The sequence below is a fragment of the Bos javanicus genome, chromosome 16, assembly GCF_032452875.1.
Source record: "Bos javanicus breed banteng chromosome 16, ARS-OSU_banteng_1.0, whole genome shotgun sequence".
NCBI lineage: Eukaryota > Metazoa > Chordata > Mammalia > Artiodactyla > Bovidae > Bos > Bos javanicus.
The window spans coordinates 37,457,964-37,485,560 of NC_083883.1; the positions used below are offsets into that span (position 1 = coordinate 37,457,964).

The 27,597-nt window shown below is 44.4% G+C and overlaps 2 protein-coding genes and 1 non-coding gene across 3 annotated transcripts in view; 2 read left to right on the forward strand and 1 right to left on the reverse strand.

The window, feature by feature from the left end:
• The first annotated feature begins 942 nt into the window (after positions 1–942).
• On the forward strand, positions 943–26,844 carry ATP1B1 (ATPase Na+/K+ transporting subunit beta 1). The gene is made up of 6 exons (XM_061382556.1): positions 943–1,525; positions 5,888–6,016; positions 18,764–18,919; positions 20,655–20,839; positions 24,212–24,292; positions 25,418–26,844. The coding sequence occupies exons 1-6, from the start codon at positions 1,429–1,431 to the stop codon at positions 25,679–25,681; spliced, it is 912 nt and encodes a 303-aa protein (XP_061238540.1). The 5' UTR covers positions 943–1,428; the 3' UTR covers positions 25,682–26,844.
• On the forward strand, positions 15,211–15,343 carry LOC133228337 (small nucleolar RNA SNORA66). The gene has a single exon (XR_009730189.1). It is a non-coding gene; the product is annotated as a small nucleolar RNA SNORA66 (small nucleolar RNA).
• NME7 (NME/NM23 family member 7) overlaps positions 26,112–27,597 on the reverse strand; it is a 248,398-nt gene continuing 246,912 nt past the window's right edge. The window contains exon 12 of the mRNA XM_061382555.1: positions 26,112–26,941. Within this exon, the coding sequence (XP_061238539.1) occupies positions 26,909–26,941 (33 nt within the window). The 3' untranslated portion in view covers positions 26,112–26,908. The remainder of the gene's footprint in view (positions 26,942–27,597) is intronic.

The following is a 27,597-nucleotide window of genomic DNA, read 5'->3' on the forward strand; positions in this document are numbered from 1 at the left end:
CTTTTCACGTGAGGCACAGGGGGTAAAGGAGGGGAAGGAATAATAGGTGCCAAGGGTTGCCTTGCAACTTCTCGCCGTTTGAACTGGACTTCCCTGAGCCTTTTAGGCCTTCGGTATTTTATAGGACAAAGTGGTCTTTTTGTGACCCCCCAGAACTGAACTGAAGGGAGCACAAAACCATGTCCGTGACAGTACCAGGCACCGATTTGGCGCCAAGGAGAGTCCTGGGTGGCTGGGTCACCTGCAGATTTTGTCGCCCAGGTCTAGACCGGTGTGAGCCGCCAGCCAGGCAGTACGACTGGTTTCCGAGGGAACAACCCACTGGGGTCTGACCGGTCGGTCTCCTACACCATCTCATCCCTTCCCAACCCCGGATCCGGGCTGCCGCCCTGGGTGGGTTTGGCAATTGTCCAGCTTGAGGTGGTTCAGGCCGCCCACAAGGAGCACAGTGAGGCAGTCAGGAGCCGGGGCGGCCGACTGGGCTGGCCTGGAAGGAGAGGGACGGGCCGGAACTGCAACCGCAGCGGCGGGGAGCGCGGAGCCGGCGGCAGGTGCAGGAGCCGGGAGGCGGGGCGGAGCGGGGCAGAGTCCCCGACTCTCAGGCGTCCGGGAGTGACCTTCCCCGACCCAGCCAGGGCCTAGGAGGGGTGGGACCGGCGGCGGAGGGAGGCCGGGGACCCCGAGCGCCTGCCGGGCGCCGGGCGACGCAGGTGCAGAGCAGCTCAGTACGGAAGGGCGGGTCTGTGCCCAGCCCGGATCGAGGAGGGGGCTGCGCGGGGTTGCGGGCTCGCCGTTTCCCCGCCCCGGCTCCAGCCCGCCCCTCGCGCCTCCGCCGCCGCGCTGTTCCTTTGTGCCAGCCCCGCGCCCGCCCCTTCGGGCCGCAGGCCCCGCCCCGCGCGGTATATAGTAAAGGTAGGGCTCCCCCAGCCAATTTCTCGACTCGTGGCGGACGGCAGTCGTTTGTTCGTCCTTCCTTCTGACTTTCTCCTGTCCCTGTCTGTTTCTGCAGAGGTCATAGGAGGTGGGGGCCGTACAGGCGTCCCTGGTGGCTGCGGGAGCCGTATCTGCGGGCCCCGAACTCCCTCCCCCGCGCCCACCTCCAAAGGGCAAGAGGAGCGCGTGGCGGACCAAAGAGAGCCCGCGAGCGGCCGCGCGCCCACCAATAGGTGCGGGCTCGGAGCCGCCCAGCGTGCGCGGTCCCTCCCTCCTCCCTCCGCCCCCGCCCCCGCCGCCGCCGCCTACCCCTCCTGCCGCTCCTGACTCTGCTTCTCCGCCGCGCGTCTGGCACTCAGAGAGCCGCAGCGCCAGCGGCGGGTGCAGCCAGCGGAGAGCCAGGCCGGGAACACCGAGCGGCAGCCCGGGAGGACGCGAGGGCGCACGCCGCAGTCACCCATCTTCAGTCCCTGCGGCAGCTGCTGACCCGCCACCATGGCCCGCGGAAAAGCCAAGGAGGAGGGCAGCTGGAAGAAATTTATCTGGAACTCGGAGAAGAAGGAGTTTTTGGGCAGGACCGGTGGCAGCTGGTGTAAGTACGGGGTCCGCAGCTCTTGCCCCCCTAGCGCCTTGTGTTTCCGGGTAGGCGCATCCCCCGCGCAGGCTCTGCGGACCGCTCGGCGCTCTCCGCGCTGGCGAGGGCGCAGCGGGCTCGGGTGGTGAGCGCTGGCCCGGGCTTGTCATCCCTGTGCGGAATGCAGAGTCCCCGGGATAGGCGCGGGCGGGGATGGGAGCTCGCCAGGTAGAGCGTTATGTGGATTGTGGCGGTCTCGGTCAGTTGTAGACTATCTGAGCATCACTGGAGCCCTTCCGTCCGGGGAACGGTACGGCGGTGGGAGAGTTGATCTGTCTCTCCCTTACAGTCGTGTCCCAAGTCCTTAAAAATGAAATTTGAGGCTCTGAGAGAACCGCAGGAAGGAAATCGGATCGAATGCAGGAGAGTTTGTGTATTATAGCACCTATCTTCTAGTCTAAATATGTACTTCAGAAGGCGGGGGTGGGGGGCGGCGGTGACAGAATCCATACACTGCAGTATTTCGTAGCGAGACCTAGAATCTCGCCACCGATGACCTACCCTGGAGTCATCACAGCCCAGAAACAGCCCTGGAAGCTCTGTGTCAGGACTCCGTTTCTGAGCCTTGGCCCGCAAACATGGCAAAGTCGGTTTGTTTTCAGGGTCTACAGAGAGAGGCAGAATCGGTGCCTGGGTGTAAGAAATAAATAGCATAAAGGCAGAAACAGGTCATCTTACAAGATTTTGAGTACCCTGTTGCTTGGCTGGATAGATTTTTTTTTTTTTTTTTTTTCCGTTGCAAATTAGATACCTTACTTGTCTTCTACCTCTCTACACGGGAAGGGTGACTTTTTTTTTTTTTTTTGGTAAGGTCATTTTGAAGGGCAGAGTTGTAGGCAAATCTGAATATGAGTCGTGACTGCGGAAGAGAGAAGGAAGGAGGGAGGGAACTCCCCCCTCCTGCATCACTGCCCCCTCCTTCTCTAATATCATCATCACCATCACCAACACCACTAGCCCGGCCACTGCAACCACTGAGGGAGCCCTGGGTAGGTGCTGATGTGATTCTTCTGATTGGAAGGCTCTGTGAGCATCGGCAGGAGAATGAGTCAGGGAAATAGCGCTTGGCTGACATTTTGAAATGGAAGAACCTGGAACGTACGATTCTTGTAGAGGGGAAAAAAAAAGCAGCCTGTAATGGGTCTCTCTTGATTGAAAAGTAAAGGGTTAATAATGCATCACACTTCAAGGTTAGTCAAGGTGAAATCTTATCCCATACCAGCATAGGTATCCTGAGCATGTTGAATGCACGTCTTTAAGGCGATGGCTTACAGCTTGTATTTTATATTTTATTTTGGGAAGACTGTATTCTTCAGTGGGGTTACTGCCATAGTTTCTCATGCAGAATGATAGCTGTCTGTGTTTTCTTAACGTGGAAGGGAAGGCCTGGAGAATTCAGGGTGTTTGTGGAATGAACAGCTCCCAGCCTGGGCCATCTCCCAGCGACTCTTGGTAACTTGAGTGAGGTCTGAGGGGTGCGCTGCAGGATGGGCCCCCTTCTCCCAGATTCACTGGAGGTTCCTACCACGATGATCTGACCACAGCTTCGGCAGGGGCTAGGGGCTGCATGGATTCTAGGCATATTGTAAAATTGGCCCTCTAGAGTTTTCCCCTCTCATAAAACATCTTTCTTTCCTCATTCCAATTCCAGAATAATATTTGTTTTAGAGGGTAAGGCAGTATGGAGCGACTTGTTCTGTAAACTGACAGGACCTCCATATGAGAGAGAGAGAAAGCGTGTGTGTGTTGGTGTTTGTGTCTTGATACTACCTACAGCGGTGTCGATACACTGATTCATGAATGCAGACGTGAGTACTGATGCTTATGGTTCATCTTTCCTTCCATTTTCCAAGGTGCAGATGAGGTGCTGGGCTAAGAAATCCAGTTTTTCTTTTGCAGTAGTATGTCTACTCCTTTCTGGCCATATAGGAAATGACAGCGTCTCTCATAGACAGAGAAGGCGGCAGCAGCCGTGTCTTCCTGTGGAGAAAATGCCACCTTTCCAGTCCTGGGCCCAACATGGATGCCCTTGAGACCAGGGCAGGTTGCCCTTGGTTCAGTTCTGCTTGTAGGTAGATTTTCACCAAGATGGACGCAAGAGCCTTGCCTGTCACCTGCTGGAGAGAGCGCAGCACGCAAATCGCCCAGTGCTGTCTACCTTTTTGTTAAGTTAATACAGGTGTTGGTAGGTGTATATGTTGACCGCTGGGCCCAGATGCCATTTTCCCTTCTGCATATGACCTTTTGAAGGGTACTCTTTTTTTTTTTAATTGGAATTATTCTATATTACTTATATGTTTTTTTTTAAAGGAAGAACTATTTTTTCAAAAGGAAAAAAAAGTGTCTAAAGTGTACCCTCTGCGCCACCCTGTCAGGTTGGTACAATATACCTGGTTTTTCTTTTCGAGCCAGCATGTTGGCACCAGTGCCTACGCCCCACCACACCTGCCTTGCCCACTGGAAGCAAGTGACCTCACAGCACCGACGGTGGAGACTGTGCTCAGTAACACCTCAGCACAAAAGTGGAGAACCCCTCAATTCCCGGAGGGTACAGTGTTGGGCAGATAGGGGAGGCTGTATGTCCTGAAATTGAATCAGTGTGCTTGCAAAATGAGTTGTTTTCCCCCAGTCATACTTGTATTTTAAATCAAATCGTAGCCTCAATTCTGTACCTCCTCCTGTCATTAGAATCGGGTATCTGGAGCCCCAGAAATGAGTGTTAAACGTTTCCGTGGTTAGGCTATAAGCGCCTAGGGTGGGGGCAGCAGAGAACCGCGTTGACCATGTTACACCAGCTCCTGCACCTCTTAGGAGCGTTCACTGGAAAATTTTTCCAGATCTCTTGACGTCACAGCCTTGCCATTTGCCTACTGCTGCCTGGATACAGAATGCAGCACTTAACTCTTGTCCTGCGGGGAGGCATGGATTGAGCTGGGCAGCTGTAGTTCTGGATTGTACAGTCTTTTCATTTCTTCTTATCTTGGCGTGGGTCTTTGCCCATTTCCTTCTTTTCCTTTTTTTTTTTTTTTAAATGGAGGAGAAAAAGGATTATGGTGAAGCATTTTTCGTATGGTTTTATGTGGATTTTGCTTGTTTTAACAACTCTAGAGTATCATTTCCCCTGAACTATTTATCGCTGATAGAAAAGTTGAGCTTTGAAGTATACACAGAAGGCAAACCTGGCTAATTCTAGCCACAGTGAACCCACTCCCTCCTGACCTCCTTCACACACATACACACACACTTCAATAATACTTTTGTTCTATTTCTTTTTCCCAAGGACCCCAGCTTTTACTGCAGGAATCTGAGCATTTTGAGAAGTAACTTAAGGCCCCTTTGTGCAGTCATGTTTCAGACTTGATAACCCCGTTCCCACTGCTGCCTTCACACTGAGTGTTTGGCTGGCACAGGGCTGCCCGGCGATGCCTAGTACAGCCTGTTACTATGCGGCTAATCTGGGAGATAATCCCTGTAAACTGGTAACTGATACCTTCATTCCAGTCCATGGGCTTCAAGGTTTGTTTTTTGGGTTTTTCTTTTTGGTTTTTGGTGTTTTTTTTTTTATTTTGGCTTTTGCAGCTATTTCAGCTTCCATTCTGTTATCCTGTGAACTATGGGAAGAAGAGAAGTCAGTTTTATCAGTCCTTAATCTGAGTCCAGTCAGAAGATGAAATAAAAATTTCTACTTGCCATTTTACCATAGCAGTTCCTTCTTTTTTCTTTTGTCCCCCCTTGTTTGGTGCCCCAAAAGGAAAGAGGGTATACTTGGTCAAGAGAGCTTCACCAGCTTGCTCAGCATTCATCACTCTTTCTCAGCATAAAAACTCATGGGCATTCGAATGTTTGGAGAAGCATCAGGGCCTGGATTGTAGTGTTGGAATGTCAAGGGATAAGCAAGCAAAGGAAACATCATTCTCTAAGGGAGTATATTGTCATATTTGAAAGGCATTGCATAAGCACACAAACACAGCTCTAGGTTTTATTGATGATCTTCATGACTGTTCTTTTTTTAAATTTAGAGAATAAAAGTATTTCCTAAAGAATATTAGTTCTCGTTGAATATTCATCATACCCTTAACCATCCTGCAACACAGATACATTATAATGGAGGGCTCCCTGTCCCCCTGTTTTTGCCCCACAGTCTGGGAGTCTGGGAGTGAGGTGCAGACTCTTGATCAAGATTGGGAAAGGAGACTCGGAAGACACAGCTTAGAGGGGAAGCCAGGAAGGAAATCCAGTCATCTCCGGCAAGGTTCGCCCTGCATTCTGAGCACAGGACTGCTTCATAGCCTTTTTTATTTCTGTCTGTTCTCCTTGCAGTTAAGATCCTTCTATTCTACGTAATTTTTTATGGCTGCCTGGCGGGCATCTTCATCGGAACCATCCAAGTGATGCTGCTCACCATCAGTGAATTTAAGCCCACATATCAGGACCGAGTGGCCCCACCAGGTAAAATGAATGTAAATATGTTCAGTTTTCTTCTGGAAGTAAAAGAAGGGTCACTTTCGCAACTGATATAACACTTTTGCCAACAATAGTTGTATTTTCTGAGCACATTCTTCTGAACATTTGTCTGACATGTGGTTGCAAAGCCAGCCTGGGAAGAAAAAATGGGGACTGTGTCTCTTGCAGCCAGCTCTCCTACCTGCATTGCAGGCAATGCTGCTGGGGTTGCAGACATCTTTCCCAGCTCTGCTGGGAGGGAAAAGAGCCCTGGTCCTTTATCCAGTCTGGTGCTCACCTGCTCTGTGACTCTGACCGGAGCCTTGCTCTCATTGTCCCTCACACCCAAGGGGTTGGTTAGTGGGCTTGTTATGGGGCCTTTCCAGCTCACACACATTTTTCACTTGCTTGAGGGGACTATGACTCAGATAAATCCTTTAAAAAACCACTTTGGCTCTCGTTTTTAAAGGTTAATTTATTTTTAGGGATGATGAGACGCCCTGAAATGGCCACCAACTCCCAGGGAGGGGAGTCCTGACTTCAGGAGTCCATTCTTTCACCTGTTCTTGACGGGCAGCTTGACCTTCAACAAGGCACACTCTCTTCACTCCAATATTTATGTCTGTTTGTTTAGTAGGCATCTTATTTACTGGCTTTCTGGGCCCCCTTTGCAGGTTAAGTAGCTGTCTCCTTTAGCTCTGAAAACTTGGGGCCACAAAGAGCTTATCATGGAGAAGTGCAGGCTGCCACATGAGAGCCCTGCTGTGACGTGAATGCAGTCACTGTAGAGTGACCTGCCCTGTAGGCATGTGTATCCTCGGCGGTCACTAAACCCCGGGGAGTCCCACGGCCCTTTTGCCTGACACTGACACAAGGACGAGACCGCAGAGCCAGCACACTCGATTATTCTGTTAGTGATTGTACTGTCTGGCTGGTCTAAAAGTCATTGTCAGGAGGCCTCGAGAGAGGAAATGTTGCATAACTTCCAGGTTCTCACATGGTCAGTGACCTTGAGGCTGCCACCAGGGGTGGCGGTGACGTGTCCCGTCTCCACTTTCCCCGGGCAACGGTTTACTAACAGCTGTATTGAGGTGACAGTCTCGAGGCTGTCTTCATGGGACTGAGTGGCCTTGATCAAGTGTGGCTGCCAGTCACAAGCTTGTCATGTCCACCTCCTCCTTGGGCCTGAGAAGGACTCTCAGAAGAAAGTCTTCAGAATATGGAGCTGGAAAACACTCCTTGTTAGCCCCAAGTCAAATAGTCCTCTACTGTCAGAAAAATCCTAAATATTTACAGATAAATTTAGATCTAGGGGATTTGGGAAATGACAAAAAGAGAACATGTAAGTATATAAAATGACTTAAACCTGCTAAATAATTCACAGTTTATGACAACTGTTTCCTCAAAGAGGTGGGTCTGTGGAAAGGTTGAGGTGAGAATTCTGGTTTGTACAGAGAAATGTAGGATCTTAAGTAAACATGTTGGACACTGGCTTTTGTGACAGTCAAGCATGGTGTGTCTTTTAACATTCATGTCTGCTTCAGCTTTTATGGTAGCATTAGCAGTCATAATTCTAAATCTTTGTAGACTTCCTTTTTTTTTTTTTGCCATTTAAAAGCTAATTTTCAATCATGATGCCATTTTCTAACAATTCTTATACTCAAGGTGACAACAAAGTCAAGCATTTTCTTTAATTTCCTAAAGAAAATTTCCAGTTTAAAAACTGGCCCTTGAGTATTTAACCTTTGTGGAGTCAATCCGTAATAAAATTAAAAGTATTCTTCATGGTCTCTTCAGAAAGGGAAGTTTCACTTTCAAAAAGAAATAGTCAAAGAGCCAGCCCTTTGAAGTAAGGGCTTACAAATGACCTTGCATTTCCCTCCCTCCCCTTCCTTCCAGCCCCTTCCTAAAAGACGTGTTCTGAGTACCTATATTTAGTGTCCTCACAGCAGTTGGACTGACCTGACAAACAGTCACTTCTCCAGAGGAATGCCGGTGGCTCATCTTGGAAATATGCATTCCTGTCCTTCGGTCTGAGTCACAGGAAGAGTCCTCCTCAGCCCTCCATCCCACCCCCTTTCACACCCCCCCAAGTTCTTTGCCGTTTCGCTGTCTCTCCTTTTCCTCACCCATCATCTTGCCAGTAGAGGCTAGGCCAAGCTTCCTTTTACAAACCTCAGCTTTTCAAGGGACATAACATTCATTTGAAAGTGGTAGTGGCCTTTGAGCGAGGTGGCCGGGTCGGCAGGACACTCGCTGCTGAGAATCGAGAAGCACAGCCTGTGGACTCTCCCTGAGTGCTCTGAAGGACCCTCCCGGGCTCTCTTTAACACATCTTAAGAATTTATATTTTTGGTAGGCAATAACTATTTCTCAGGCCACAGACTGATGGACTGTATAGAAACACTGGCAAAATTTTTGACTTCAAATTAATATATTTAAGCCTCTGTTTTCATGACCGTTAAAGGGGGGAAAGTGTATATTTAAGTCAAATGAACTTAGTGAGTGTGAAAGAGGTGGTCTGTTATTTAAAGATGTAAAGACTTATTAATGCTATTATTAACTGAACTTGAGTCATGAAGACAAACCTGACCAGACTGAGGTTTGACTGCCCGTTTCACACTGGAATACCTTGGCATCAGATCTCTTCTAAATAACATGTGTGAATGTGGCCAAATTAAGCAGCGGCAATTGTACAGAACATTTGCGTCTATTTGTCTATAATACTGGACAAGCTGCGGGGCTAAACACAAAAGTCTCAGGGCAAGGAATAAATCTTTAAACAGGAGAAAAATGTAGAAAAAAATAGATAACGTACAGTTTCTTGCCCTGACCAGTTGTGGCCATAGGTGGTTATAATATTCCTTACAAAGTCGTGTTGCTGTGTGATATTGAAACAGAAGTGCCTACTCAGCCTGGAAGGCAAGGGCTGCTGAGATTTTATGTTGAAACATATTAATTTGCTATTTTGGTGGGTCAAAAAATGGTTACCTGTTGGCAGTTGCATGTTGCGTAACCTAAACGTGAGAACAGTTCCTGAGGTCGCAAGCCATGACACATAAGTTCCCAATAAAACGGACCTGAAAAGGATAAGCAGGGGCTGTGGAACTGGACACAATCCCACCATTCCACACAGTACTTAACCTCACTAAGCCTCAGTTTTCTTATCTATAAAATAGGGATTAAGGATTAAAAAAGATACTACATATATATAAAGTGAATAGTACTTTAGAGTCACAAACCTCATGGCACTAGGTAAATGGTAGCTGTTAACAGGTACCTCTATTTTGTATAGCCCTGTCATTTCACTGGAAGCAGAGTGTCTTCTTTTTGGATATTGAATTTAGTATTTCCAGCCTTTGGATAATATAACATGGATGTTTTGTACACTTAGATTTTCATTGGTCAGGAAGATCCCCTGGAGAAGGGAATGGCAACCCACTCCAGTATTCCTGCCTGGGAAATCCCATGGACAGAGAAGCCTGATGGAGTCCATGAGGTCACAAAGAGTCGGGTAGGACTTAACAACTAAGCAACAACAATAGGGTCTTAGCTTTCCATGGAGAGTGGGAGAATCTGGGTTAGGAAACATGTTTAAGAAAAATGGTTAAGTACATTTAAGTGGCATCGTGGTGGTCCTACCCTCTCCCTCTAAAATACCCCCACTTTTGGGTTCACCCCTGCCAAGCTTTCCTCCCTGGGGGACCCTCTTAAGAAGATCCTCAGCAGTGGTCAGTGGCATCTCTTCTCACAGGTTAAGGGTGTTGGGTCTGGAGAGAGACGCAGTTGTCAGCGTGCAGGAGAGAGCAGCAGGCACACCCACGTGCCCACATGCACATGCACACTCACTGTGCCTGCCCCTGGTTTGACCCTGCGCTTTTTGCTGCCTGGCCAGTGGTGTGAGGGAGAAGTCTCCCCTTCCATCCCTCGTCCATCCCTCGTCCACCCCGCCCTGCACGCACAGAGCCACAGGGGCATGAAACGAAGGTCACCGTGTGTTAGTCAGGGGGTCTGGGAGATCCCCAGCCGCCTTGCTTCCTGGTGAGCAGGTGTGGATGTGTGCTCTTCCTCTTAAGTTATGGGCAGGTTTTTGTTTTGTTTTGATGTAAAGATGGCTCAGTGTAGGAAGTGATTTAAGTGAAGTCACTCAGTCGTGTCCGACTCTTTGCGACCCCATGGATTGTAGCCCACCAGGCTCCTCCATCCATGGGATTTTCCAGGCAAGAATACTGGAGTGGGTTTCCATTTCCTTCTCCAGGAGATTTTCCCAACCCAGGGATCGATCCCAGGTCTCCTGCATTGTAGGCAGACGCTTTACCATCTGAGCCACCAGGGAAGTACAGGATAGGAAGAATTCATTTTAAAGGGCTCATATTTTCAGTGAGATGGTAGCCAGCATTGAGGCAGGGGAACAGGGTGGGCAGAGACCAGCAGACCACACTGCCACCACCAGCAGGCTCCACTTGACCTTGATTGGGAAACATCTTGTCAAGGCATTGGAATTCCAGTCTCACTGTAATGCCAGTGATTTCTTGAGAAGTCATTACGTCAGTCTCAGAATTCCCTTTTTTTTCTTTCCAAACTATTATCACACTGTATTTAGTCTCTCTCACTTAAATTTCAAAAGGGGGAATTGGACATATCTGGCTTCCTTATACTTTGGGGGAATTGTTACTTCAGAGTGCCAGCAAGGTGTTTTTCTGCCATTCCGTTAGATTCTGTTGATCTGTGAGCTTATATGATAAACAGCTGATGCCCTCCAGCCCCACCTGGCACTCAGTTCCCCCACCTGCCTCTCCTCCCTTCCCCCCATGGGTTCTGCCAGCCTGCTCCCAGAGTCTGAGGCTATGGATGAGTTGGTATTGGTGGCGCTAAGGTTTCCAGGGGCACCTACCCAGACTTGTAGTTTGGTAAAGGGTTGAGGACAGCAAACTCCAGGGTCCCTTCGTCAGTGAGCCTGGCTCTTACACCTTCACAATTCACCCACCCAGGGTGCTTTTTCTTCTAGTCTAAAGATAAAGGTATGAGTAATCATGTCAGCTCAGGTGCACAGGAAGCCTACTGATTAACTTAAAAGCATTCTTGGAGTCACAGAAAAAAATGTGTCTTACTTCATATGCTCATTTTAGATGACTGAGCAGAGCAAAGACCTCTGGTGAATAGAACCAGGTAACAAATTTCACGCAGAGGTGGAGATGGGAGTGGGGAGATGAATCTGAAGCTTCATGTCGGGCTTTTCTGCCGCTCTCTTTTGGGGAAGGTGGTGGTAGAAACGACATCAACCTTCAGCCTCCATTTCTACCTCCCTGTCTATGGTGAAATACGATGGGTTGCACTTGCTATCTGTGCTTGTTCTTTGCTCTCATTCTAGTAATCTCCAGACCTCATGGCTCATCTGACAGACAAGATGAGAGAAGCTGGGAAGACGAAGGGGAAATGGGAGGGTATTGCCTAGTGGCTTCCAGCCAGCAAAGTATCTTTCCCCACATAACATGCATGAGTAGACATCATCAGATATCCTGTGCAATGCGGCGTCTTATTTTAGGATATTGGTCACTTAGCAAATTTTGTATCTAAAATCAAAATACTGTGTGTGCTTGTTCATCAGTTTGGCCTTGGATTAAAAAAAAGCATCATTAATATGGTAGATTTGATTATTTATAGTTTTCCATTATAAAACTGATTATTATTTATTTTACTGAGAACAAGCATAATAATGAGCTATACAAGATATTAAAGCTATGTCCCTGTGAAATTCCATGTGTGTCTAAGATCAGATCAGATCAGTCGCTCAGTCGTGTCTGACTCTTTGCGACTCTATAAATTGCAGCTCGCCAGGCCTCCCTGTCCATCACCAACTCCCGGAGTTCACTGAGACTCATGTCTATCGAGTCAGCGATGCCATCCAGCCATCTCATCCTCTGTCGTCCCCTTCTCCTCCTGCCCCCAATCCCTCCCAGCATCAGAGTCTTTTCCAATGAGTCAACTCTTCACATGAGGTGGCCAAAGTACTGGAGTTTTAGCTTTAGCATCACTCCTTCCAAAGAAATCCCAGGGCTGATCTCTTTCAGAATGGACTGGTTGGATCTCCTTGCAGTCCAAGGGACTCTCAAGAGTCTTCTCCAACACTAAGATAGAGCCTAAGATAGTCTAAGATAGAGCTGTTGAATTAAATATCAGTAGTTCTCTCTGCTCACCTGAAGATGATTATACAAATATAGGAAAAAAAAAAAATCTGATGGTATAGGGTAATTCCATAAATGGAGAAGAGCCTTCAACCAATGTGCATGCCATTTAACTTAGGAGAAAAGATTTCCATACAGTGAGGGTTACTGAACACCCAAATAGGCTGTAGAGAGAGTCCAGCTACCCATCTTTCTAAGACTTTTCAAAGAGAGCAGCTTCTTGAGATTCTTGCGGGTTGGGGAAGGTGGAGACGTGAACCTGCCCAGAGGCAGGGGGGTTGATTTCAGCTGATCCCAGGCCACAGTCGAAAGCGAATCAGAGGCAGAAGGTGAGGTTTAGGCGACTGGTTTCCAGAAAGTACAGTGGCACCTTTTCTCCTGTGCCCTCATTGTATTTTTGTAAGGTAAATTGATATTAATCCTGCATAGGTAACATAAAAATTAAAAGCAACAATCAAAACCCATAAATAACCTAGTGGCATTTGAAGGGGGAATACGTGTGAGTGTGTGTGTGTGCGCGCGCACGTGCATGTGTGTGTGTGCACTCAGTAGTGTCCAGCTCTTTGTGACTCCATGCACTGTACTCCACCATGCTCCTCTATCCGTGGATTGTTCCAGGCAAGAATACTGGAGTGGGTGGCCATTTCCTCCTCCAGGGGGTCTTCCTGACTCAGGGATCAAACCCGCATCTCCTGCCTATCCTGCCTTGGCAGGCAGGTTTTTTACCACTGAGCCACCAGGGAAGCCCATGTATGTGTGTATTTATGTGTACCTAGATTTGTATGACTATGTGTATAAAACCACGTTCCCAGTTTTTTCTTTGAATGGAAAATTACTTTTCTACTTGGAATGTTCAGGAGACTAGTGTGTATGTAGTATGTGCAAGGCTACCTTTATAAGCACTTTTTTGTCTTCTGGAGGTTTCTGTGAAAAGTGATTCCTATTTAGGGTATTTGGCCTAGTAATTTATTGGTTGTAATAAATGACAGGCACAAGCAGCTGTACTTTGGAATTCCCTTTGAGTAACCTTGCAAGGTTAAAATGAATGCATTCTAGTTTAAATACTTCAAACTCGTAAGTAGATGGAGAAATTATAAGCTTGCTACATTATAAACCTAATTAGAAGCAAAATACTTTTCTTAATAAACAGTCTTTCTTTTCTCTTTCCTTTCCCTTCCTCTTTTACTTTCCCCTGACCCCTCCTGCTGTGAACCCTACTAAAGTTCATGGTGATGTGTTTTCCTTATTTGTTTCTCAAGAAATGGGGAACCAAGAAGAGGTCAATGTAATTCAAATGGGGAACCAAGAGGTCAATGTAATTCAAAGTCAAGTGTAAAGCCAAAAGTTTTTTTTTTTTTAATTAAACTTCAAATCTTATGTGAAGTTGACATACTAATTAAAAACCAAATATTAAAGCTTCACATATCCAGATTCTCATTTCAGTCCTTTCAGGTGACTCTATTTGATAATAGTCTGTAATTTACAGCAAATGATTAGTTGAGGGCTAAGCTGTCCAGAGCTTAGTGTGGTTCATGTAGGTTCAAGTTCAGAAGACTGGAGAAGCAGAAGGTTAGGTCTGTTTCCTAGAATATAATTTGAAACTGCAAGTCAGTGATTGGGTGTTCTGCTGTCTTTGGCCTCTGAGAGTTACTACTGCAAACAAAGCTTGTCCTTATCCAGAGCTATAACTAACAATTGTAAGGAGTGAGCATTGTGGAGAGGGACAGCTGAAGGGATTTGTGGAGTCCTTGGAGAGGGTCATGGTTGAGAAATTTGCTTATGGACTCAAGATGACTCTTTGCGATCCTATCACTTGTAGCCCACCAGGCTCCTCTGTCCATGGAATTCTCCAGACCAGAATACTGGAGCGGGTAGCTGTTTCCTTCTCCAGGGGATATTCCCGACCCAGGGATCGAACCCAGGTCTCCCTCATTGCAGGCAGATTCTTTACCATCTGAGCCACCAGGAAGCCCCAAGAAAATAAAGAAGTTGCCAAATCCAGTTCTATCCCTTTTTATCCCAGACTAATGGAAAATTAGTCTGATAATATAAATGGTTTAAAGGATTTAGATACCAGGTCAAGGGTCCTTCATCTTCTTCTTTTGAGTATCTAATTGCTTTAGAGAAATTATTAGGAATTTTCCTAATGGTTTAGAGAAAATCTCATCAGAGAACTCTCCTAATTAACATTATTCAGAACAGAACAGTCCAGGGGATTGCTCTCTGATAGCTTCCAGGAAGAGAAATTTTCAGGTTAGCAGATTCTAGACAAAGAGAAGAGGCAAAGGTGGTAGGTGAGAGAGTGAGGGGCCTTCCAGAAATATGAGGAAGGGGAGCTGAAGAACACACCAAGGAGGCGAGAGCCACACTTGACTCTGGGGTGGCCTCCTGGATCTTTGTGTATTATATATGTGTGTGCTCCCATAGGTTAGGGTTTAGAGAGAGAAACTGATTGCATGACCTCAACCCAAATGGTTCATGCTTTTCTGGAAGGAACATTTAGATCAGAAGTTGAGTATCTTAAAAGGATAGTCACGAAGGCTTATATTAGTTATACCTTCTACGATTGTGCAGACTCCAGAGGGGAAGTTTCACCTATAGAAGAGAGCGAGACGTGGTTGCACTCCCCGGGGGTTGGTCTGTCGTTCCTGGGCTCCATCTGCCAACTTTGGCCCAAGGTCTTATCCAGCTGGGCAACTCAAAGGATGGCAAGACCCAAAGCTTACCTGTCCACTTCACCTCTTACATCCTTGGTTTCATCAGTGATGTTTCTCCGTGCAGAACACAGAGATTCTCCAAGTGTATTTGATCTACATGACTCTCATATGGTAACATACAGGCTTGATCATAAGCCAAGCTCTCTGAAGGATTTGGGCTCTTGGAACTTGGTGGATACAAGACCCGTGGTGTATAACTCTTTTCTGAGCCAGTGGTGCCATTGTGCATGTAATAATAATATCTGTATTTTCATTAATCAGATGACTAATGGCAGTGTTTCTGATAAGAATTGCTGGTGTGCAGACTCGATCACTAGCTCTGCATGATGTTGTAGGAGTGAGGGGAACCAGGTTTGCTAAAGTAATTGTGGTGATAGAAATGGATTCGCCTTGGATGCTATCAAGGTGGTCTACTCTGTCCCAGTACATTATTAAAAAAAAAAACCGGGGTCTGGTACAAGTCTCTGGATAGGCATGAATTTGGTTTTCACCAGAGCTCTCAGGCTGCTGAAGAACTCACTAGCCATGCCCTTTTGGTAGTAAAGAGCCAGAGCACTGAGTGAAAGGAGCTAATGCTTTGGGGTCTCACACGTGTCACCTGGTCTGTTTAATAGTGGGGACCCTGCACTCGGCATTGAGAGGGAAAGGACAGCTCTCTGCAGAACCCCACCTCCTCTTCTTGCTCTCCTTCCTTCTCTGGGAGAACCAGAGAAGTACATCACTTGTACTCGTACACACATACCACCTGGGAGGTAGCATAGCCAGGGAAGAGAGATGCAGACGCAGCCGGAAAGTGCAAGGCAGACTGCTGGGGAGGAGAGCTGAAGCTGGGCCAGAGGGAACGCTGACCGGGTGACCCTCCCCTCGCCATTCAGATGCCACCATGTTTGCTCTCAACGTGACCTTTCGAACTGTTGGGTGAGATGCCCCAAATCTCACACCGGCTCACGGACGTTGTTAGTGTTTTGTGTTTTGCTGTGTCACCGCTCTGCAGAGAGACCGCGACTGCCGTGACTGACTCACCATGCTGATGTCCTTGCAGTCAGCCAGCCGGTTCTTCCCCACCTCTTTCCTTCCTCGGCTTCTGACGGTTGGTCTCCTCTCTCTCGTCTGTCCACTGCTCTCCCGCCCCTCTCTTGCCCAAGCCTGGAAACACTGTTGAACCCTGTGCACGTATGTTAGTCTGTTTCTGCCCACCCCCGTGCAGGCACACGGAGTACCTGACACCTTCAGCGGCTTTTGCCTGAGCTCTGCTCGCCCTGTGCACTGCCTTTCTCAGTGGCCCCCCCACCCGACCCCGGAGACCAGTGAAGGTCCCTGAGGCTCTTCTGTTCCCTCCTGACTCCAGGATTAGGAGAACGTCCCCTCCGGCCGAGTCCTGTGAAACCTCTAGCTCTGGGCCTGCCTCTGCTCTTCCCCAGGTCCAGGGAAGTCACCTTGACTTAGATGTCTTGTTTACAATGCAAACCAGCAACGACCCTCCCTCCTAGACTTTCTGTATTTCAGCAGGAGGTGCCCTGCCAACTGCTCTAGCTCAGGCAGGCAGTCCCAGTGGCAGTCTGTTTGTTTGTGTATATTTGCATGTAGGTCTCTATCGTCTTTATCATGTGGCCTTTTTTTGTACAATAAATAATCACAATGCCCATTTTCTAAGTTAATAATGTGTCAACAGAAAAACATTTTTTAGAGTATATTTAAATTGCTTAAGTCATATGATTTTCTATGGTTTGTGAACATCATAAAAAAATGTTTTAATTGTAGTAACCTTTGTTTTTAATGGAAGAGTCTTTTCCTGCTTCTTCCCTTTTAGACTCATTTTTATCACCATTGACACTCCCCCTACCCCCAGAAATTCTTCAGGTTCTTCATTTTCCTTTCTGAGATGTCACTCGTAGCTTGTCTTGGGCACCCTCTCTGCCTGGCTGCAGACCCTCACGTTCCGTCTTCATCATTTCCATGCCTCTAGGTAACTGCAGGCACAGAAGAACTTACCCATTCAGCCCTGAGCTCTCCCCAGCCTCATTATTTAATTACTTTTGAAGCGCAAAGCCATCGTTAATGATGAGGAAAAATAACGGGTCATTTAGCCCAGACCCTACTGAAACCTGGTCTGAAGCCTCACAAATGGTGCTGCTAAATGGGCTTCCCTTGTAGCTCAGTTGGTAACGAATCTGCCTGCAGAGAGATGCAGGAGAACATGATTCGATTCCTGGATCGGGAAGATCCCCTGGAAAAGGAAGTGTCAGTCCACTCCAGAGAATCCCATGGACAGAGGAACCTGGCAGACTATAGTCCATTGGGTTGCAAGAGTCAGACACGACTTAGTGACTAAACCACCAAATGGTTACTACCCTCTGGTCATCACTTCTGCTTTAATGAGGTCATTGAGTCAGGACTGCCACACCCAGGTTCTCATCCTCTACAGCAGTAGTTCTCAAACCAAGAGTGCTTAAGGATCTCTTCAAGCTTGGTAAGCAGAGATTCCCACATTGCACCCTTGGAGATGGGGAGTTGGCAGGTCCCCAGCAGAGCTGGGAAGGCTGCACATTTAATAAGCCTCGAAGTGAGAGCAATGGAGGTTACCCTGAAAGACTGTGATGATGAGGCTTCTTCTGTGCTCAACACCAAGAGGGCAAGTCTGGGACTGGGGATTCATATAGGGTTGCTAGATTAACAAATAAAAATACAGGCTGCCCAGTTAAATGTGAACTTCAGGTAAACCATGAATAATTTTTTATGTATGTCCCCAGTTTTACGTAAGACATACTTGTGTAAAACATTATTCATGGTTTATCTGCAATTAAAGTATAACTGTGCATTTTATATTTTATCTGCAGCCCTAGAATAGAATGCTGTTGTGACTGACTGTCCAGTCGCTGTCTGAGACAGTGCTGTGTAGCTCTGCTCAAATGTTTATCTAGGAAGTCATGTCAATGGCAGAGGCTTTTAGAAGTTAAAGAATCTAAGAAGTCTGTTAAAGAGTGGAAATCCAAGGTATACATACTTTGGTTTTTACCCTGTCTGGCACTTGCTCAGAATGTTTGGAATGGAAAGCTGGAGAAGCACATAAATTCCGTATTCCTCCAGTTTAGGTTAAAAGATTCATATGTCTCTGTTGAGTAGTCTTAAGTCTGCAGTTTTCAGTGGTCATAAGTTCATTGATTAAAAGGAATATGGAGGAAGACCTCTGTGCTCAGTCTTATGTGCAGTTAGGGAAGGAAGAATCATCTGCATGAGATACTGGCTTGCAATGCATTTTTTTTTTTTTTTAACTTGGGCACAGAGGAAGACTGGAAAGAGAACAGGCTTTAGAGTACAGTATGCCTGGGTTGGAATTCTGGTTCCACCACTTCCTCTGTGACTGTGGGCCAGGTACTTAAGCTTTCTGTGCAAGAAGTGTCTCATTCATAAAACAGAGGTATGTCTATCATGAAATGTTGCTGGGGAACTTATATGATATCTGATCTTAAGACACAATCATTGGTACTTATGTACTTAACCTAAATGCCAGAGAAAGGATTTCACACAAGAGAGAATTTAACCCAGTTTTTTAAATTTTTGGCTGCACACTGCAGAATTGAACCTACAGCCCCTGCATTGGAAGGTGGAGTCTTAACCACTGGACCCACTGGGGAAGTCTCAAAAGCCTTTCTTTTTAGCTAGAAGGCATTAGCAAAATATGTTTTACATGTGAAGAGTCTGCTTCTGCATATTTTGGTGGACTCATGGTTTCTTTTTAGCCAGAATGCATTAGCAAAGTATGTTTTACACGTGGAGAGTCTGCAGTATCATGGTTGATTGCCTTCCCACTCATGATTTTCTCTGTTTTTCTAACTTTCTACCTGGTCTAGGATTAACACAGATTCCTCAGATCCAAAAGACTGAAATTGCCTTTCGTCCTAACGATCCCAAGAGCTATATGACATATGTGGATAACATAGATAATTTCCTGAAGAAGTACAGAGATTCGGCCCAGAAGGATGATATGGTTTTCGAAGATTGTGGCAGTAAGTAGACATGTTTTGGATTATTGTGATTGGTTAATTCTGATCTCCTGTTTCTATTTGGTATTTAATGATTGAAAGATCCTCCTAAAGTATTTAAAAGATTAACTCTGACTATATTGAGAGGAACTGTTTTGTTTTGTTTTTTAAAGCAGAAAGACTTTATGGGTTAGGCTTGGATACAGTGAAACTGTATAGCTGCAAATGGTACTTTAACCCCTACTTGAAAGGTGTGTTTTGAACACTGTCAGGCATCTCTATTCACTGATCAGACTCAAAGACCATACTACAATTCTGATCCTCCTATATACATTGGTTTTGAGAAACACAATTGCTTATATTTCCAGATTTCTGCCCCGCTCCCTCCCCCCAATCCCCTGGCCCCTACAGAAGAGTTCATAGGACCTTCTCTCACCCAAATGACCCTTTGGTGTGATCAGCTATAACCACACTGAACTGATGGAAGAGGGTTTATGGTCAGGGTATATTTTAGAAACCCTGGCCAGGATGGATAATGAAATACATCTTGGGCAGCTAAGCATCTGGATAAGGGAATGACTGATGAACGTAAAGAATAGCTCTTAGTTTCATTAAGCCATTGACACAAACACATCCTCCCCCTTGCTCCCTGGAGTATGAATTTCCTAGCTTTGTTATCATACCTATCACAAATAAGATGCTTCTGTGAGTTACTTGGTGATAATCAGTTTTTCTAATTCCATTCAACTCCAGTTCTTTATATGGCAGATGGTTGTGTAATATGGGGTAAATTGTCATTTTAAGTTATTTTGAAAGGATTTAGTAATTTAAAAGAAACATCTTCATGAAATTTTTCTCATTTGAATTTAAATGAGATTTTCATCTTACTTTGTAATAATTAAATGGCCTATATGATAGAGTGAATCACTTTTCAGGAGATGGACTGAACTGAGGTACTTTATTATTGGAAGGGAAAATAGTTAATTTGTGGACTTAAAAATACATACACATACATAGTTTATGGTATTTGCATCAATTTCCTGCAGAATGCTTTAACTTTGAATTTTATTTTCATTTATTTTTTCCTAAGGCTTTCAATTTAAAATACACAGCTATAAATTTTCCCCATCAAACAAATGCTAATAAGAACTGTGTTAAAAGGCAAAAACTCAAAAAAATTTTTTTCAAAGCCTGAATGGTGGTTGAAAAGGAAAAACAATTCTTTCCTGTTCACTTTTTACTGTTTAGCATGTTCATTAGCAGCATAGCTCTAAGAAATCCCAGTAAAGAAACTTCTAGTTCTGAAAATTACTGGCAGTCCTTTTAATTTGTGTTCTAATTATAACATCCCCATTATTGAGCTCAGCTGATGCTGACCGGTGCAAACAATGCTACTCATGAAGAGAGATCCAGTTTCCTTTCAGTCTTCTAAACAGCAGAGTCATCCATTATTTAAAGGAAGAGAAATATTGCTAGAGAGCAGACATCATGTGCGTGCTCATCAAGCTCTATCGAGTACTATGATGTTTTGGTGTGAGGTCAGGTACTGGCTGGTGCTTTTGGTAAAAAGACCTTTTTAAGGTCAGTGGAGAGATGAGAGATGGCTTGCTGGGAATCTTTCCTTAATTCAGGCGATACAGTAAGTGCAGGATAGCCCTGTCTGAGAATCAGTCATTGTGACAGGAAGAGAGCCCTGTCCTATATCAGTAACGCTCAGGGAATTGTCAGTACAATGTGCAAATGGCATTTGCATTTTCAGATGTGCCCAGCGAACTCAAAGATCGAGGAGAATTGAACAACGAACAAGGAGAGCGAAAAGTCTGCAGGTTCAAGCTTGAATGGCTGGGAAATTGCTCTGGAATAAATGATGAAACTTACGGCTACAAAGATGGCAAACCATGTGTCATTATAAAGCTCAACCGAGTTCTGGGCTTCAAACCTAAGGCAAGTAATATTTTAAATCACAGAATTTCAATGAGCCATTCACACTTAAATGTAGTTCTTAATTGGTATGAGAAGAAGAGACTATAATGAGTTTTTAAAGGGTCCTCAGTGACAGTTTTAAAGCCCCATTAGTAGAGTAACATTGAAAACCTCTGTAGCCATCTTGAAATTCTTAGAGTTAGGTCATTAATCTTATTTCCTAAAGTTAGAGAAGTCCTATGTGGCAGAGTCAAATTCTGACATCAGTCCGGTGGCCCTGTTCTGCATTTCTATAATGTAATTGTATAAATTCTTTAAAAGTAAAAAGAGAAACAGGTATCTCTTAAGTTTAAAACCTACCTGCCTGTACAGTCAGACTCTGATCTTGGTACTCTAGGGGCCACAGTATACAGTATATATTTCCCGCTGCTGGGCATACACACCGAGGAAACCAGAATTGAAAGAGACACGTGTACCCCAATGTTCATCACAGCACTGTTTATAATAGCCATGACATGGAAGCAACCTAGATGTCCATCAGCAGACGAATGGATAAAAAAGCTGTGGTACATATACACAATGGAGTATTACTCAGCCATTAGAAAGAATACATTTGAATCAATTCTAATGAGGTGGATGAAACTGGAGCCTATTATACAGAGTGAAGTAAGCCAGAAAGAAAAACACCAATACAGTATACTAACACATATATATGGAATTTAGAAAGATGGTAACGATAACCCTGTATGCGAGACAGCGAAAGAGACACAGATGTATAGAACACTCTTTTGGACTCTGTGGGAGAGGGAGAAGGTGGGATGTTTTGGGAGAATGGCATTCAAACATGTATAATATCATATATGAAATGAATCACCAGTCCAGGTTTGATGCAGGATACAGGATGCTTGGGGCTGGTGCACTGGGATGACCCAGAGGGATGGTACAGGGAGGGAAGTGGGAAGGGGGTTCAAGATGGGGAACACATGTACACCCATGGTGGGTTCATGTTGATGTATGGCAAAACCAATACAATATTGTAAAGTAATTAGCCTCCAATTAAAATAAATAAACTTATATTAAAAAAAAGTATCTGGTAATTTGAAAAAAATGATCTGATCATCAGAAATAAACTTTGTTCTTATTGAACAAAGATTTCATTGCAAAATTAGTTGAATACTAGGTTGAACTTTTATAACAATGCCATTGGTTTTTGCCATTATTGCAACCCCTAAAAGGTAAGTATTCCTGGAGATCACCAAAAAATGGCAAGTTGCCTCTATTTAGTGCGATGATAGTAATTCTTTAGAAGGAAAAATTGTATTGGTGTTACCTCTGCTTTTATACAATTGCTAAGTTTATTCTCTCCCCCAGATCATGAATTTAAAAATGCCATCCTTTTCTCTTAAGCATGCATTCTTCCATAAGGTTTCTTGCATTTGCGCATATGAATATCACCATTAAAAGGGTAGTTTTGGTTCTGATAGGAATTGACTGCAATATACAGAGTTATATGAACAAACTTACTTCCTTCTGGAATCTGGCTCTTTTGTTCATCAACTTTCTGTTACATGCTATTTTTTTCCCCACAATGTTACCCATGAATAATATTTTTTAAAAGTCAATGTAGAGATGAAAAGTTTTATTACCATAACCGAAGGATGTAACAAAACCCCCTCACTGCCACAGGAGGAAAAAATAGATGAGTGGGTAGATGGCTGGCTGATTTGATGGATTGCCCACAGAAATGTATCGCTCAACAGAATTTTAAATCTTCTTTTCACTTAGACTAGGATGGTGGTGGTTTAGTCACTCAGCCGTGACCAACTCTCTGCGACCCCATGGACTGTAGCCTGCCAGGCTCCTCTATGGGATTTCCCAGGCAAGAATACTGGACTGGGTTGCCATTTCCTTCTCCAGGGGATCTTCCTGACCCAGGGATCAAACTCAGGTCTCCTGCATTGCAGGTAGATTTTTTTTTACTGATTGAGCCCCAGGGAAGTCTGGACTAGGATATAATAGAAGAAAAAGGGTGAGAGCCGTTACATCACACACAGAGTTGATGTTCATATTGCTAGGAAGCTCTTCACCAAGATAAACCAGCTACTTAGCAGTGAAAGGAATTGGTGCAGTGTGTCCCAAGGACTAATCGTGATCTTTGCTCTTCGAATCTTTTTGGTAATTTTGGTATTTTCTCTTTATAGATGCTGAATGATATTTGTCCCCTACAGAGGCAGTACTTCTAGTCTGTTATGATTCACATCTCTCTGCATATTTATATTCTGTTAAAGTTATGAATTCAGCTACTCGTACTTTTCAGTCTCCCCCGCAAGGCCCCCTGCTTTGGACTCCCCTTGGTTACCCATCACCACTTTCTGACTAGCACCCCATCCCAAATCCCAAACTCTTTTGTTGTTGCAATTATAGAGATTGTAGGACTCCACGTCTTACTTCATGTACCTGATTCCTCCTCCCTAAAGACAGAGTCCAGTACCTACTTTGTTAGTAAACATTTTCTCGACATATTTTAAAGATAAGTCTATTGCTGGCAGAAAGTTCCAAGAGAGTTAAATCTAGATGATCATCTTTTTGTATTCCAAAACAATAGTACCAAAAGGCCCTTACTGATACAGAAAATTGTCCCTTTTATCTAATTCTGATTAGACTGTTTACGTCTCATGTCAAGACTCGTGCTCTGCTGATGTGAGTAGGCAAGTGGCTGTGTTCCAGGGAGTAGACGTTCCTCACTCGTCTTATGAGGTGGATTTGAGCCAGGGATGTAGGAGGGCAGGCCCTGGGTATTTCACTTCAGCCGTAACTTTCAAAGTGTACTGTGGGTCCCTTCAGTGGATTCTCCCCTTTACGAGACTTTAGGGCAGCGCCACCTTTATCTGTTTTATATGCTGGAATTTCCTAACAAAATTGGGACTTAAATGACAGTGCCTCTACTGGAGATTTAAAAAAGGAAAGCTTACTTGAAGAAGGCATGCTTAAAGGAGAAGGATGGCATTATTTATTCATGGCTCGGGAGGAAAGCCCAGTTTTATAAAAACAGAAATGTCAACCCACCTTTCCATCTAATTTTAATCTTAGCAAATGAGAAGAGAGGATTATTTCTGAGTTGGCTCTTATTTTTCAGTGTTCTTGAATAGAGCACATAATGGGTTACCATTAGAAGTTCCATTTAGAACAAAAGTTGAGCATTTATTTTCAAGAAATTTAATGACCTTTCCTAGATTGGTTAGGGCAGTCATTCATTCTGCTGTCCTCAAGTGTTTGGTTATTATTTCAGCTGACAAAAGTGTACTTGTTTGGGCTACAAGTTTTAGTTTTCTTTTTCAGAAATAAAAAAAAATTATTTACAGACTTACTGACCAACATGGGTTTTATTTTTAGCCTCCCAAGAATGAGTCCTTGGAGACTTACCCAGTGATGAAGTATAATCCGTATGTCCTGCCTGTTCAGTGCACTGGCAAGGTAAGATCTGAGTTACTGAGGGTAGGTGGGGGAGAGGGGAGAATAAATGAGATGGTTTTAAATTAGAGGTAAAATTTTAACTTGGAAATAAGAAACACTGCTTCCAGGAATTAGTCTCAGCCAATTGAGTTGTAGGTGAAAGTGAAGTCGCTCAGTCGTGTCCGACTCTTTGCGACCCCATGGACTGTAGCCTACCAGGCTCCTCTGTCCATGGGATTTTCCAGGCAATAGTCCTGGAGTGGATTGCCATTTCCTTCTCCAGGGGATCTTCCCAACCCAGGGATCGAACCCGGGTCTCCCGCATTGTAGACAGACGCTTTACCATCTGAGCCACCAGGGAAGTCAACGCTGGGTAAAACTTAACAAAACCATAAGATGTAACAAGAATAAAACTGTCAGTTTCTCCACTGGAACAAGAAACAAATTTAATCATTTGGGATACTGGTTTAAAGATCTGAGAGGTGAATTAGCCCATACAAATGTTTCTGAAGCCTATATGTTGTGTTAAAAACTTGAGGCCAACATTTTTTTTCCAACTGACAATTTTACACTGAAAAGTTGTTTGTTTTTTTTTAAAAAAAATAAAAATATGAAGGTAACCATCAATGTGTATTTCCTTTAAGTAGAATAAAAGAATCTCCAAAAGGTCCAATTTTATGTTAGCACCAAGAAAGGAAATGGACACAAGAAAATGCAAGGCACATAGTTAAACTTTGAGAGAGAATGTCATTGAGAATATCCACTGGACCCATACTGAAGAGTTTCTGACTTTCAGTGTTGGCTCTATTTCTAGAAGGTTGTGTTAGCTTGAAGAAATGCTTAATTGGCCTCTGCTGCAGCTTCCCGTTTGTACAATGAGCACAGTCTCCTTCGAGGACCATTTCTCAAGGCTGCTATGGATTAGGCTGCATATGTGTCAAATATAGTATATGTTAGGTGTGGCACATCCTCCAGTGGTTAATGTTCCCCTCCTCCCGGAGGAGTTTGAGCTGGCATCTTAGAGGATGACTGATGGTGTTCTAGGAGACAGCTTTGTGGGACTGACAGTCTCATTTGTGTGTGAGTACAAATAGTGATTCCCAGGATGTGAGCCATTAAAATCTCATTCCCTCTCTGGTTTTTTAGCGAGACGAAGATAAGGAGAAAGTTGGAAGCATAGAGTACTTTGGACTGGGCGGCTACCCTGGTTTCCCTCTGCAGTATTATCCCTACTACGGCAAGCTTCTGCAGCCCAAGTACCTGCAGCCTCTCCTGGCTGTGCAGTTCACCAACCTCACCATGGACACTGAAATCCGCATAGAGTGTAAGGCGTATGGTGAGAACATTGGGTACAGTGAGAAAGACCGTTTTCAGGGACGCTTTGATGTAAAAATTGAAGTTAAGAGCTGATCACAAGCACACATCTTTCCCACTAGCCATTTAAAAAAGTTTAAAAAAAGATACAAAAACCTACTAGTCTTGAACAAACTGTCATACGTATGGGACCTACACTTAATCTATATGCTTTACACTAGCTTTCTGCATTTAATAGGTTAGAATGTAAATTTAAAGTGTAGCAATAGCAACAAAATATTTATTCTACTGTAAATGATGAAAAAAATAAAAATTGAGCCTTGGGACGTGCCCATTTTTACTGTAAATTATGATTCCATGACTGACCTGTAGTAAGCAGTGTTTCTGCCCCTAAGTATTGCTGCCTTGTGTATTTCATTTAGTGTACAGTACTCTAGGTGCACACTCTGGTCATTTTTCAAGCCATGTTTTATCGTATCCGTTTTCTACTCTATGTGAGCAAGGTTTGCTGTCCAAGGTGTAAATATTCAATGGGAATAAAACTGGCATGGTACTTTTTTTTTTTTCCTCTTTGGGTTTGGCTCTTTCAGATGTAACGGCCCATCGATGAGCATTTTTAACACACTCCATAGTCTTTTCCTGTGGTGTTAGGTCTTCTTTTTTTTTTTTTCCTGGGTCTGGGTGGGGGGTGGGGTGGGCTGTCATGGGGGAACTGCCCTTTAAATTTTAAGTGACACTATGGAAACACACAGAGGTGATGGGTTGTGTTGTGCTTTGTACTGAATGCCGTCCTGACTTCCCTCTCCCCGTCCTCCAGTCCGTTCTGAAACTGTGGGTGAGATCTGGAGCGCCCATCACTTTGGCTAGTGATAGGGCCGATTAATTTGCTTTGTACATTTTCTTTCACTTTCCTTTTTTCCTTTCTCTGGAGGCATCACATGCTGGTGCTGTGTCTTTATGAATGTTTTAACCATTTTCATGGTGGAAGAATTTTATATTTATGCAGTTGTACAATTTTATTTTTTTCTGCAAGAAAAAGTGTAATGTATGAAATAAACCAAAGTCACTTGTTTGAAAATAAATCTTTATTTTGGACTTTATAAAAAGCAATGCAGTACCCCATAGACTGATGTTGACTGTTGTCTACAGTGCAAAATCCATGTTCTAACATATGTCATAATTGCCAGGAGTACAGTGCTCTTGTTGATCTTGTATTCAGTCAGGTTAAAACAACGGACAATAAAAGAATGAACACATTCCTCATGTGCGTGATTCACTCTTGTCTAAATGCCCCAACCTGTGACTGCTTTACTTTCTACACTGCTAGTTATCCAAGATCTTGAAGAAATACTGAACCTGAAAGACAAAAATGTGATTTCATTAGTTCCTATGGAAGTTTGGCCTTTTCCATCCAACAGAAGCCAAGAGCTGGGTCAGGACTCTGGACATTGGACATCAAGGTGCACACCCTTTCCTGTGAGACAACCAGGTTAACTTGTGGCAGAGACTCAATGAAGTTTTAAAGTTCAAGTTTAGAAATATTTTGCATTGATACTTAGTTTAGAAAACATGAAATTTTGGTTCCTGCTAGTGCTTCACAAGATATTGCTGTTCAAAAAAAGTCAAGGTTGCTATTGCTTCAGTTTAAAAAAAAGTGACACTAGCAATCAAAAAATGGACAGAAAATGTATATAGATGTTTCCCCAAAGAAAATGTACAGATGAGCAATAGGCACATGAAAAGATGCTCAGCATCACTAATTATTAGAGAAATGCAAATCAAAACTACAATAAGGTACCATCACATACCAGTCAGAATGGCCATCTTTAAGTCTACAAAAAAATAAATGCTGGAGTATGTGTGGAGAAAAGGGAACTCTATTACTCTGTTGGTTGGAATGTTCATTGGTGCAGCTACTGTGGAGATCAGTATGGAGGTTTCTCAAAAAACTAAAAGCTACTATATGATCCAGCAGTCCCACTCCTGGGACTACATCCTGACGAAACTATAAT